The sequence below is a fragment of the Pseudopodoces humilis genome, chromosome 8 (genome assembly GCF_049639895.1).
Source record: "Pseudopodoces humilis isolate 2021_Gansu_Grassland_sample_001 chromosome 8, ASM4963989v1, whole genome shotgun sequence".
Classification (NCBI taxonomy): domain Eukaryota; kingdom Metazoa; phylum Chordata; class Aves; order Passeriformes; family Paridae; genus Pseudopodoces; species Pseudopodoces humilis.
Window position 1 is genome coordinate 22,592,633 of NC_142207.1, and position 12,714 is coordinate 22,605,346.

Here is a 12,714-nt window from a genome sequence, read left to right on the forward strand (position 1 = left end):
AGCCCACAAAGGTGTTCTCTCACAAAGGCACACCTGCTGACAGATACTGGTTAAAAAGGATTTAGCCATTTGGGCATCATCCTTCAAAGGAAGGGAAGCATTCAACATTCTTTAGGTCACACTGCCTCGTTTTTTCTAGATTTGTCTTCACAAGCTAATAATGCTATGTGACAAAAGTACCTTTGTTGTATATAGTAATGTTTATGTAACAAATAAAAGCTGGAAGGTGAAGGGAGAAAAGAAATCTTAAGCGTTAACTGACTGGATAAACTGAGCTGGTATTGAAAACTTTAAACTGAAAATTTACATCATATTATGCTGGTAATTTATTTAATATCTTCTTACTGAGCAAAAAGATGCTGTCAGTTTCCAGACTGAGTTGAAAGATGTGCCTGCTTCTCACAGGGGGTAAGTGCAAACATACTATCTTGTCAAATCTGTCCCTGGAGGACTACTTTTTTTTTTACTTTTTACATTTCTTTTTGCTAAAGGCTTTACAGCTAACACATCCATCTGTCCATTGATAATATTGCCCTTAATACTGGGACAGTTACAAAGAAGCAAAAGCTGAGACATTTCATAGACTCTAAAGATGGACACATGAAATATAGATTAAGTAATCCGTATGTCCATGAACAAAGGTCTGGAATCTGAAAGGTAAGTCTGTGGAAGAGCATGTAAAACAGCCACCAGAACTTGTATCCAGGAGCTCTGAAGTTATATAAGTCATGATATTAAACTACCCAATTTTGCTCATACATGAGAATCTCTAGACAAATGCTACCTCAAAAAATAAAAACCAAATAAGTCAAACGCTGTTAAACTCACTCAGGTTGTTGGAAAAAACCACAAAGTGTGTATGTAATAAGGACCATATTTTGTCCCATAAAATGTTATTTTTCTTACCTCCTGAAATGTACCAGTGTCTGTATTGCACAGATCCTGTCTTTCTAGGGAAATTCTCATGCCATATGCTGGAAAGTTACGGAATTTTGCAAGTAATTTTTTCAGTAGCATTTTCTTTTTCTGTTTTTAATATGTCAAATTCTTGCACTTGTTCTTTTGCAGAGATCTGTAGGTAAACATAATACAGTTCAAAGGCACTTAAACTGTTCAGTTTCCAGGAGATCTGGCAAGTGATGGTATCTTTTTATACACTAAGAAGATATTAAACAAATTACCAGCATAATTAGGTGTAGATTGTGGGTTTAATCCTTTCAAGTGAAACACCAACTAAGTTTATCCAGTCAGTTAACACTGAAGATTTCTTTTCTCCCTTCAAGTGGATAATCATGCTAATCTTATGATATGGTTGTCTGTGACAAGCAATAAATTAAAATCAGATCAGTTCAAGTGGATTACAGATGGTTTAAGATTTCTGGATTGAAAATAATGAAATAATTCCATATTTTCAGTTCCTTGGACAAATCTCTAGTTTGCACCACCATAGATCACCTTATAAATGCCTCTTTAGACACTCTATAATTACAGGTTACCAACATTCCTGCAAGGGATAATGTAGGATAACTTCCTAATATTAAACCAAAAATCATTATGGAACTATCTATTAACTACAAAAAATCTTCTGCATCTTCCAACACTATGCAGAGAGCAGTATTGTCTAGATTTGACTCTTAAAAAATCTCCATGTTCATATCAATATGATGTAAGGAAAAAATTGCAATATTTAAGCATAAAACATTCTCAGCTATATATAGCTAATACTTGCTGTTACTACTCCATGACTAAGACAACGATGAAAAAACAGAACTCTTCCTATGTAGGAAATAAACTCTCTCACTCTTCCCTCCAGGGGCAGATAATCAGGCTAGAAAAGTCCCCCTGCTTTTCAGTGGAGGGCTGTGGGTGGTGCAGAGGGGAGGCCTGCTCAGTGCCCTTTTGTGGCTCTGTGCCGAGGGAACATTTCAGCCCAGACCCTCCCCAGGGAGCAAATGTCAGCAAGGACTTCCATCTGCACTACTTGGCAAGACAAGGCAAGATTTTTTTTTATTCCAGTGATGACTCAGGCATAACTTATGCACTTGGAAATTAAATGTTTTTAGTTTATTGGTTACACAGAATGAGAGCACGCCAGGGCTGCAGAAACACTGAAGTTCACAGGTACCAAGTGCCTACATGTGCCAAGTACAAAAGTGTCTAGTGCTGAAGGAGCGGGGAAATACCTTAAGATTCTTCACTTGGATGTGCAAAATTAGTGAATGTTTTCAGAATATGGCAGTGTTACTGTACTTGGACTCCTGTTCTCTGATCTGTGGCATGAGGACAAAACAAACATCTGCTGAAGCATTTATGATGGATTATAGGGTCTTAGAGTAATGGGAATAGCATGTAAACGTATCAAATGAAACTATTCATTATCAAAATTAGCTAGATCAGATTGAGTATGATCTATGACCACATACTGAGTAAGAAAAATACAAATGCATGTTGAATAAACAGTGCCAGATGATCATCATAATTTGTAGGAAAAATAGTAACCTGTCAAATGTATCTATACAGGATTCATCTAAACCAAGGATCAACAGGCAATTTTAATTTTAAAGTTCCCTTAGATTTTCCTTCCCTTTGAAAGCTTTTTCAGTTCTGTTAATGTGTTTTGATTGAGTAAATATGCACAGGGTTTTTCAGATAGTGTAGTATGAATTACAGCCAGAATTAATTGCAGCCTTTCCCATGCTTTCAATTCAAAGTCTGTATATAACCTGTCTTGATTTTTCAGCACCCTCTAGAGTAAGCAGAAAGATCCAGCAGCCTTTCCTTTCATCTTAGATAGCTGAAGTAATGCCCTTCTCTTTTTGCCATGTTGCTGGACTCCCTGATACTCTGAACCTTCAAACATATTATGGAAGTGGTAAATTCTTAATTAAGTGTTCATATTATAAAAACAGTCCTTAAGATACTTTCACATGAAAACCTTACTTCAGAAAAAAAAAGCTAATCAAACCAGTTGTTACCTGGCAACCAGGGATAATTTTCCTACTGTAAATTTACGAGCCTGTGGCTGATGCTTTACCTACTGTAACTGCAAAAGGAGTCTCTGGAAGAAGTGCTACGAGGTTTAGCTAGTTCTGTGTTCATCAGTCTTACTAGAAAATCAAGTAATTGTTTACATGAGGGTGGGTCAGCTCCTTTGCCTCTCTCACAGATCATCCACAGTGCTCTCTGCTGTCCGTCTTTCTTTTCAACTTTCTGTCCTTTTACACTGGTGCTTTGTATCTTGGATCCTTGAGTTGTTCCTCGTTCCTCTATCAGTACTGACACTCCTTTCTGCAATTTTACTTTTATTATTTAGCATAATTCTCACAATTTAATGAGGTTTCCAGTAGTCTGAGCTAAATGCATGCAGCTCAAGCCTAGCACTTGGGTCACAGACAGCTAAGTCCATAGGAGATAAATAACAAATGATGAGAGCCCACTGGTATTTCCACCCGTCCGAGCCTGCTCTGGTCTTACACTTGAGCCCAGCACAGTGCTCAGTCCCCAGCTGAGCTCTCCCTGGTGGGTTATGCCAGTACTGTGAAAGGTAACACCGTCTCACAGAGCTGCCTGTGCTCATCAAAGTGTAATTCCAGTGCCCTCCCAGAGCATGTCTGGGCTGCTTTGTTGGTGTTGCTAAAACACCAGAATTCAGCTGCAGCAAGGAACCAACAAACAGCAGTACACCAATAACTCCTAGTGGGAAGTTTATGGAAGTTAGTTTTCTGTCTCTATAACAGAAAAAAATAAAAAAAAAAAATTGATTTTTTTAAAGAGTGGTAATAAACTGCCAAGAAAAGGGTGCCATTTCCCTCTCAGTTTACACTGGTAATTCATTATTCATCAGGAAGAATTAGAGAGCTTAACTGAAGGTCCCTGAGAGAAGTCTCAAACAGTATACCATAGAAATTAGGTAGCTAAGATGCTGTTAATTCTTTAAAAGTGAAATATAATTCAGCCTAAAAAAAGCAGTTTGACAGATTTTGTTTTTCAAAGCATGTTAATTTGTTTGCAAGAACAATATAAAAAGAATTGAACATGGGCTCCAAGTCTGGAAGCTACACTTGATACGGAGCTTTTTATTATTATCATTATTAATGTCATAATATGTTTGCTGCTGCAACCAAAAACTTTGTTAAACAGGTTGGTGATGGAGGAAGATTAGTTCCAGTGCCCAGCCTCAGTGAAGCTGACAGATACCAACCTCTGAGCCTTGTGATTAAAAAAAGAAAATGTTCACTTTCAAAAAAATCTAAATTTGCTTCAACACCTTTCACATTAAAAGACATTCTTCAAGGGGAGAAGGAAATTTCTGCAGGTAAGATTTTTATCTTTCTTCAAAGTGGAAAAATGGATATCTTCTAGTAAATACATAGTAAACGTGGTTTAAACTCTGCAGGTAGTATGATGTTTCCTCAGTAAATGGTCAATAATATTTTTCTTGCTTTGTCATGTAATAAATATTTTTTTTAAAAAAGTAAAAATAAAATTGGTAAAAAAAAAAGGACTTTCTGGAAAAAGAGTGATGAAAGTAATTTATACTAAAAAGCCTTGATATTATCTGAAACTAGTATTAAACAAATTGACTTAAGCCTTGTTTTTTCACAAACCACAAATTCTTGACAGATGTACTGATGTATGTTGATTCATTGCTGCATAGGATTTGTTTAGAATTGTACTCCTTTCTCTGTATACTTATTTTCAGGTGTGTAAGAATAGCCTCAGTTCTGCAGCTCTTCCATGCTGGCAGTCCCTGGTGCTGAACTGAGCTCTGCACAGGCAGAAGTATTTGAAAACAGCTATTATATCTGACTGATGTAATTGGATTTTCATAGGACTTTTTCCATGTTTGCAACCTTTGTGGTGTATTTAAAGAGCTTAACTGTTTTTAAATTGCCTTTTCTATGCAGTAGAGTAAAATTTGAGGAGATTCTATGAGAATTATGAGGTGCAAAATTGAACTATACTGCCTATTTCTTCCTGTACACACTTGGAAAAGTGTGTAATTCATGTCTATGTGCTCTGTTTTCTCAAAACAGTTTCATTCCTTTAATTTTTTTTTTAAGATGTCAATTCTGACAAAATTATTTATTATATTAATTGCACAACAAATGCACAAGTTGAAAACTCTACTGAGACAAACTAGTCAGAGCATAGGAAGACAGAAATACCACTTGATCCCACAAGAGGGGATTTCAGGACACAAACATGATAAGAAAAATTTTAATCCTATGTCTTACATTCAGGAGAATTCAGCTGGCTTGTCCTGAATGAAAAAAAATCCAAAAATCTAATTCAAAAAGTCTGAGAAAAAAGTTGCAAAATCTCATTAAAAAGTCTCACAAAACCTTACTAGTCTTTTCTGTAAAGGTTAAATTTCATACGCAAAAATTATTGTCCTTTAAGTAAGCAAAGAGGTTTGTAATTGAATTTCCTTTTTTATGTGACAAAGACAAGCATTTTCAATCCTTCTGGAATTATGAAAACTATATGAAACTTCTTTTTGGTTAAAAAGAAACACAAAGGGGATTCAGAGTAGGTGACTTCATAATGTCAGTTTATCCTAATATCTTCAAAGGATTAAAAACAAAAAAAGGAGTAAACCCCAGATTCTGGACATCTAATCCCTGTGTTCATTTTAAATTGGTAACCAATGTGTTCTAGTATTTTTTCTGTTAGTGTAATGGAAATTTATTTGATATTATAAAGACATTTTTGTAGACGTGCTTTGGTACCTGCCTTTTGATTCTACAATAATTGAATGCAAACTTTCAAGCAAGTTAGAATTAATCTGTTGTTTTCCTACAAAATAAACTGACATAGACCCTGGGCAGAGTTAATGTTACTGGCATACCCATGTCTCATTCATGTATTGCAAAAATGATGAAAAATTAGGGTCTTTGTATGGCACCTAGACAAAATTCAGAATTCCCTAATATTTTTTGTACAGTGGCTTTCATTTTATTCCTAGTTTTAATATTCTGTGTGGCCTCCACTGAGACATTTTGGGTTTCAGAGTCTCTGTCATTAAAGCCAGAACACACTACATGTGTAGTTTTTATGTATCAGCATCATGGTTACAGGTAGAAGTTCTTGAGGAGAATAATGATGAACACGGAAATTTGAAAATAGCTCTAGTCAAATGCAGGACTCCTATGTACTCTTTCCATCAATCATCAGAAGTAACACCAATAAACAAGTGCTCAGTGTAGCTCTGAATTTCATATCATTATGAATTTCAAATGATTATGCACGTAGGAATGGTACCATTTATTCTTGCTATGTGAAAATACTCTGTTCAGACTTTTCATCACACAAAGGATATCTTCTTTTACTCAGGTGTCTCATCTTACCAGTTGCTCAACTATGAAGACAAATCAGATGTTTCACTTAATGGCAAAAGAGGAAATCAGATAATGAACGATGTTGGTTTTGATGTTGCTGGATCAGATTCTGTTGCCTTTAAAGCTTCGTTTGGCATAGTGACCAAACACGAAGTTGAAGTACCAACATTACTAAAAGAACTTACTACAAGGTTGTATTCTGTGTTTTGATTTCTGTTTCCATAATTCTGTTTCATACAGTTAGGTTGAAAGTCTGAAGTGGTTAGGTTTTGATTCTTTTTAGTCACCATCTGATATTTTCAAGGGTATCAGGCTGGATCACTGGGATTAGACATATGACCTGTATATAATACAGGCTGTGCAATTTTTCTGAATTCCTTGAATTATGGTGCATGTCTGAGGAGAAAAAAAAAAAAAATCAGAGAGGAAGAGTCCATCCAAACTTCTATCTGTGCTATACCATAGTATTGAAAATTTGAAATCTACTTTGAATAATATTACCCAACTTCAGGTTTCAGAAATAAGATTTCTTTGCCTTAGATGAACTAGGGAGACATACATATTGTTGCCATTGTAGGTACTTTGAGGTTTTATGAAGCTATTACACAGCCCTTTCTGCAAAAATCAAAATAGGTTTATCTTCTTGAATTTTTCATAACCTTCTGTGACTTTTCTTTAAATCCAGTCTTTTACCAGCATTCTTGTTGAGTTGTGGACACTGAAAATGAACTTGGTGCTCCTGTGGTGCTAGCACAGATGTCAAACATGTTGTGGTTAATTCTAGGTGTAATTATTTTTTTTATATTTCAAAGATTGTCCCTTGGTAACAATGTCATCCCAGTGAATTCCAACAGTGCTTCCCAGTAAATTATTTACTATGCATTATGCAACATTTGGCATTTGCAAATATATATTGATACCTTGTTGTTTTTTACCAAGAAGTGCATGCCATTTTGTATCTGCAACCTCTCCTTCCATATCTACCTTTTCCTAGTTTAATTGTAACTTGCAAGCATTATCATTAATAACTGGGGCTGAGGAAGGAGTATCTAGGCTTCTGAAAAAAAGATTCAGTGTTATAGAAATGCCACTGTTTGTAGAAATTCTTCTACAAACACTTGTTTCATGATTGTTCAGTATTGTTTATAAGTGATATAGGATTTTTTTTCAGTTAATGGCACTAAAATCAGAGTCAGATGGACAGGCTTTGAATTTTCCAGGGTGTCACAGATATCCTCTCTAACATCTGTAAAATACTGTCTTTCTTTGAATGTTTTAGTTCTTCTGTTCCCAAACACTGAAAACCAGTATTAAGTTTCCAGATATCTCCTTGGTTGGTTGTTTTACTGTTATGAAACAGACATTATGGTGATTCATTTACTGATTTAAAGTTAGCTGCTTTGTAAACTGCTAATTATGTCTGAATTTCCTTCCTGCCTCTTGATTTTAGAAAAATAAACTTTGATCATTGTCTAGTCCATCAATCAAGAAAAAGTAGGATGGAAATTTTGTGTGTGGTCATGGAAAGTATTCGAACTACAAGGCAGTGCTCATTAACTGTCCATACTGGAATGCGTGGAGAGACAATGAGGGTAAATATGTTTGACAAAGTTCTGTAACGTCAATGATCAAGCGTAAAAAGCTAATTTTTATAAATTTTATGGTTTGATTTAATGGTATTTTTATATTGTAAGCTCAGAAAAAATCTGAAGTAAATCGATATTGTACTGATGTAAAGTGGTTTAAAGTTGGTCTTTAGTTAGCAATGCTTGTGTGACTGAGGGATGGGAAATGCATGAAGGGATGGCCAGACAATGAGCCATTGCTTAGGGTAAAACCTTGTCAAAAATGCGGAATTACTACTTCTTAGTTTGACTTTCTAATAAACATATAACCTTTCTTTCATTATTATGGTCATCTTCTGTAACACATTGAATTTCAGGTTATTATTTGAAGGTTTGACATCTTGTTCCATGTCTTATGCTCTTCCTCCCCCTTCCCCCTCGATGTGTTTGAATAATTAAACCTACAAGTCTTCTAACTTCGCTCTTTCTACTATTTATAAGTCCTTCACATAATTTTCTGTAAGTGATGCAAATTACTCTCTCTGTATCAAAACTTATTAAAATGCAAACCAGTTAACAGAAAATTCTTTAGTTGTGAAATTTGATCTTCAATTTCAGTTTCCCCCGGCATTAAAATTCTCAATATATGAAGTTAAGATTAGTATTATGTTTATTTATTCATTTCAATTTATAACTTTTTTTCTTTTGATCATTCTCTAAATTATAGTTTCACATAATTGAAGATCAGAATTATAAAGGGCGGGACAAAGCCATTGTTTTTCCTGCACATACAACTATTGCTTTTAGTGTATTTGAACTCTACATTCATTTGGATGGTAATTTCGGTAAGTGATGTAAATTACTGTCATTACTGCTATTATTTATAATGATACGCATTTTTAAAACTGTTTTATTGCTCTTGATACACATAAGCTCTTGATATATATAAGCCCTGATCCCATTCAATGGGATGCTTTAATTTTATGCGCATAAGTATTCTGACATTCTGACAGAAACAGTGCTTGAAAAGATGAACAAGGCAGGAGCTAGAAAATAGTCTGCTGTGGGAACATTTTTTAAAAGTTAGCTTGACTTTGTATTTTTTAAATTCTGTGGTTGCATGGAACTCAGTTATATTTCTAGCTGGCAAGGAACAGGTTTCCTAGATAATCTGATCAGTTTTGCATAAAACAGGCAAGTACAAAGATAAAAGCAAAGAAAAAAGTGTACAGAACCTCTAAACCAGTAACATTCTTTTTCTGTTGGGGATTTAATTTCAGAATGATACATCATTTGCATATATAAAAATCTAAAGCTATTTAGAAGGAAATAATTGCAGTAATTGGAAACAAATAAATTTTCATAGCTTAAATCTTACCTTAAAGTTTTTCTTTCAAGTTATGGATAGAAACATAGATACTTCTTTTTATTTAAAAATAAGTTTTAATAGTTGATTCGGTATTGGAAGTGTTGGGTACAGAACTCACAGCCTTGCTTACTATGTTTCAATTCTACTTTCAAGTAAGAATACAGAAATGTTTGTCCTTCAGAATCAGGGCTTCCATTGGTATGATACTGACTGTCCTGACCCCTTAACATGACCATAATTTGTGTATACACCAAAACAGGCCCTGAGGATGTTAATTGAAAGCTGACAGTTAAAAGTTCCCATTGAATCTGTGTTACTTGAATCTGTGGGCTATTACTGCGTGCAGACTTGTATTAAAAAGTTGTACTAGCCATTAAAAACATTAGCAAAGCTAAATTTAATCACTGTTAACTTTCTTGATTAGAAAGCATATTAAATTGTGCAATTATAGCTTTTATATTTAGTCCTTTTAAAAACTTTTCATTTTTGCAGAACTCTGTGTGACTCCAATTGCAAAAGGAGGATTTGAAAGAGAGAAATCTGGATCATCTTCACTGACCAAATTAAGGAGATTAAAGAATAATTTGTTTCATCGAAGTATGTCTATTGATATTTATATACAAATGTCTTATTTTAAAGTGTATCTTTGTTTCTTTAATTTCTGTGCAAGATGAATGTTTAAAGAAAAATGTTGATGCAAAATGTACCTTCCAATTTCTAGTATTGAAATGATTATAGAGTTATTAAAATTTACATTTGAGAACCTGTCTCTCAGAAATAACAGATCTGTTCATTAAACTCTGAAGCTCTAAAAACTCATGGCTGTTGATAAACTGGTATTGAAGTTACAGCTATAGTTACACTGCTAACTTAACACTGAATCTATTTCATGTGTTTGCCATTTACAGCTCGTATTATACAAGTTATAATTACGGTAATATTTGAGGGCAAAAGCTGTAAGTTTGAATACCAAAGTTACTGAATTGCTAAATATTAACTGCAATAATTTAATGTACTCCTTAGGCAGTATGTTCCTGTGGCAGGGACATGGCCAGAGTACCATCATAGTCCTCTTTTTTTATTCTAATATGAACATAGCATCCAACAAAAATGTGGATCCCTGTATGAAGCTTTGGAACAAGATCTTAAACTTGTAACACTCTTTGGTCCAAGTACTTTGGAAATCTGCAGATCTGAGTGTGAAGATAAATGCTGAGCAGTAAATGTGTCCTAAAGGTTGCTCTGTTCAGGTGTCCTTTCTCTATTCCATTCTTGATCAAAGGATCAATGGAGCAAGCTTTCAGTGCTGCTCCAGTCCACACTAGAGGAATAACTCTTCAGTGGGTATGATACATCTCAGGAGCTGTAGCTGCCTAAAAGTTCTTCACTCAATCTAGTCAGTCCCTGAAGAGAAAGGGAAAGGTAGGTAGTTCCTACCTGGCACATCTGGATGCTCAGAAATCTGCTGGGAGGTTAACAAGGAGTCCTCTGAGTTTTCTAAACATATTAAGCATTAGTGGGATTTATTTTTTTTTTGTAAATAATAGGAAATAAAACTGAATTTACAATGTTTAGAACATAAAAGTAGAAATGCAAAAATAGAAATAGGGAAGTACACAGATGTGGTTTGACTTTGCACCAATTTATCAGAAGCCTGCCTCATGCCTTCCTTTAGGTTAATTTCTAAAAACATAATTACATAGGTCATATACAAAAAAATCTGGCTTTTGTCAGTATCTTAAGTGAAGCTGAAGAAAAATTTTCATCACATAGGGTTTTTGATGGGAAGCAACCTATATGGCATGCTTAGGACAGTTTTGTGAACAAGTTGTTATTTCTATAATTAAACTGACATTTTTAAACAACAGATCATAATGTAATAATAAATCACCGCTTCTTTTTCTTTTGTGTTCTTTTTCAGATAAAGGAGTAGTGGAAATTGTTGCTAACTCTGATCCTTACTTGGAGGACCTTTTTGCAGATTATTATGAAAAAGCTGCAAGCATGACTGATCTCTCTACAAGCTATCTCAGAGACGGTTCTCATATCCGAATTAATTTACTCAATAACAACATCCCCAAAGGCCCCTGTGTCCTTTGTGGAATGGGAAGTTCTAAAAGGGAGACGGTCTATGGATGCCTGGAATGTTCTTTTAATGGACACAAGTACGTACGACTGCATGCCGTGCCCTGTTTTGACCTCTGGCATAAGAGAATAAAGTGACTGATCCGGGTAAGTGCCTGTTGTCACAGACATGGGCATAACTGTGCCACAACCTTTTCAGAGTTTGTAAATATGTCTCCAATTGTGAAATGCAAAAGAGTGGAAGTGCAAAACGTTTCATTATGCTGTTATCTTCCAATTTTTGCTTCACAGTCAATGACCTCTACTTCAAAATGAACATGAATTCCCTGACATTGCTGTTTTTCCCAGAACCTACTCACTATCATGATAATGAAAAACATACTTGTAAATAGTATTTTCATAATGTCAAAACATATGCTAGAACTTAATGTTGTTTACACAAACTTGTTGTTAAACCCCCAAAATGTTGCCTTTCTCTACATTGGTGTATGACGGTTAAATGAGAATATTTGTTAATAATTTAGTGTTCTCATGAATGTTTAATTGAAGTATCAGATTAAAAAACATGCTAAGACTTAGCTCAGTCTAATGTTTCAGTTACAAAATGGAACAACTGGAACTATGGATGGGAATTTCATATTAGGGTGCTGTTGCCATGTATCAAGTTATAAATATATTTTTATATATATATATATATATATCATAAAAACAAGTTTGTTTAGATTATTAAAAAGTACCAGCCAGTCCCCCTGCTGCAGTTGGATTTTATGTCACAGCTGCTCTTAACTTTCTTCTATGTCCTCAGAAAAAAACCCTACTTCGCAGAAAATTGTTTGGGAGCTTATGAAAATAATGGAACTGCTTATTCCAACAAGACTTAGGTCTTTAACAGGTGCATCCCAGCCTCAGGAAATGGAGTATTTTGAAGACTGGAACACCAGAGAGCTGTGTCCAAGGCTGGGGCAGGGCACCGTTAAACCTCTCACCACAGTTTTATCCTGGCAGAGCAAAAACCTTTTTACACCTTTTAAAATTATTTTAAGGATAACCCAGCTATGGAAGCTTCTTTCATGTGTGCTGCCACTTTCACTGTGTTCATCTGATTATTATATGTTGAAATGAATACAGACATTGCTTTTCATGTGAGAAGAGTGAAGTTTTTTATACAAGTGTTATGATGTGCTCTGCACAAGCAGAACAGTTAACAGATGTAAGTACTGTCTACTAACTATTGCTACTTGGTATTTTTCCAGTGAGGAAAACCAGAATGACTCCCAAGTAATTAAGTAATTGTAGTATCTGTAAGTATCTGTAGTAGCTCCCATCATCTCCCACCTCATTCTGTTAAATGATG

At 34.9% G+C, this 12,714-nt stretch overlaps 1 protein-coding gene across 1 annotated transcript; it reads left to right on the plus strand.

The window, feature by feature from the left end:
* The first annotated feature begins 4,104 nt into the window (after nt 1–4,104).
* PJVK (pejvakin) lies at nt 4,105–11,933 on the plus strand. The gene is made up of 6 exons (XM_005519849.3): nt 4,105–4,315; nt 6,337–6,532; nt 7,792–7,933; nt 8,634–8,751; nt 9,768–9,872; nt 11,197–11,933. The coding sequence occupies exons 1-6, from the start codon at nt 4,105–4,107 to the stop codon at nt 11,496–11,498; spliced, it is 1,074 nt and encodes a 357-aa protein (XP_005519906.1). The 3' UTR covers nt 11,499–11,933.
* The last annotated feature ends 781 nt before the right edge of the window (nt 11,934–12,714 follow it).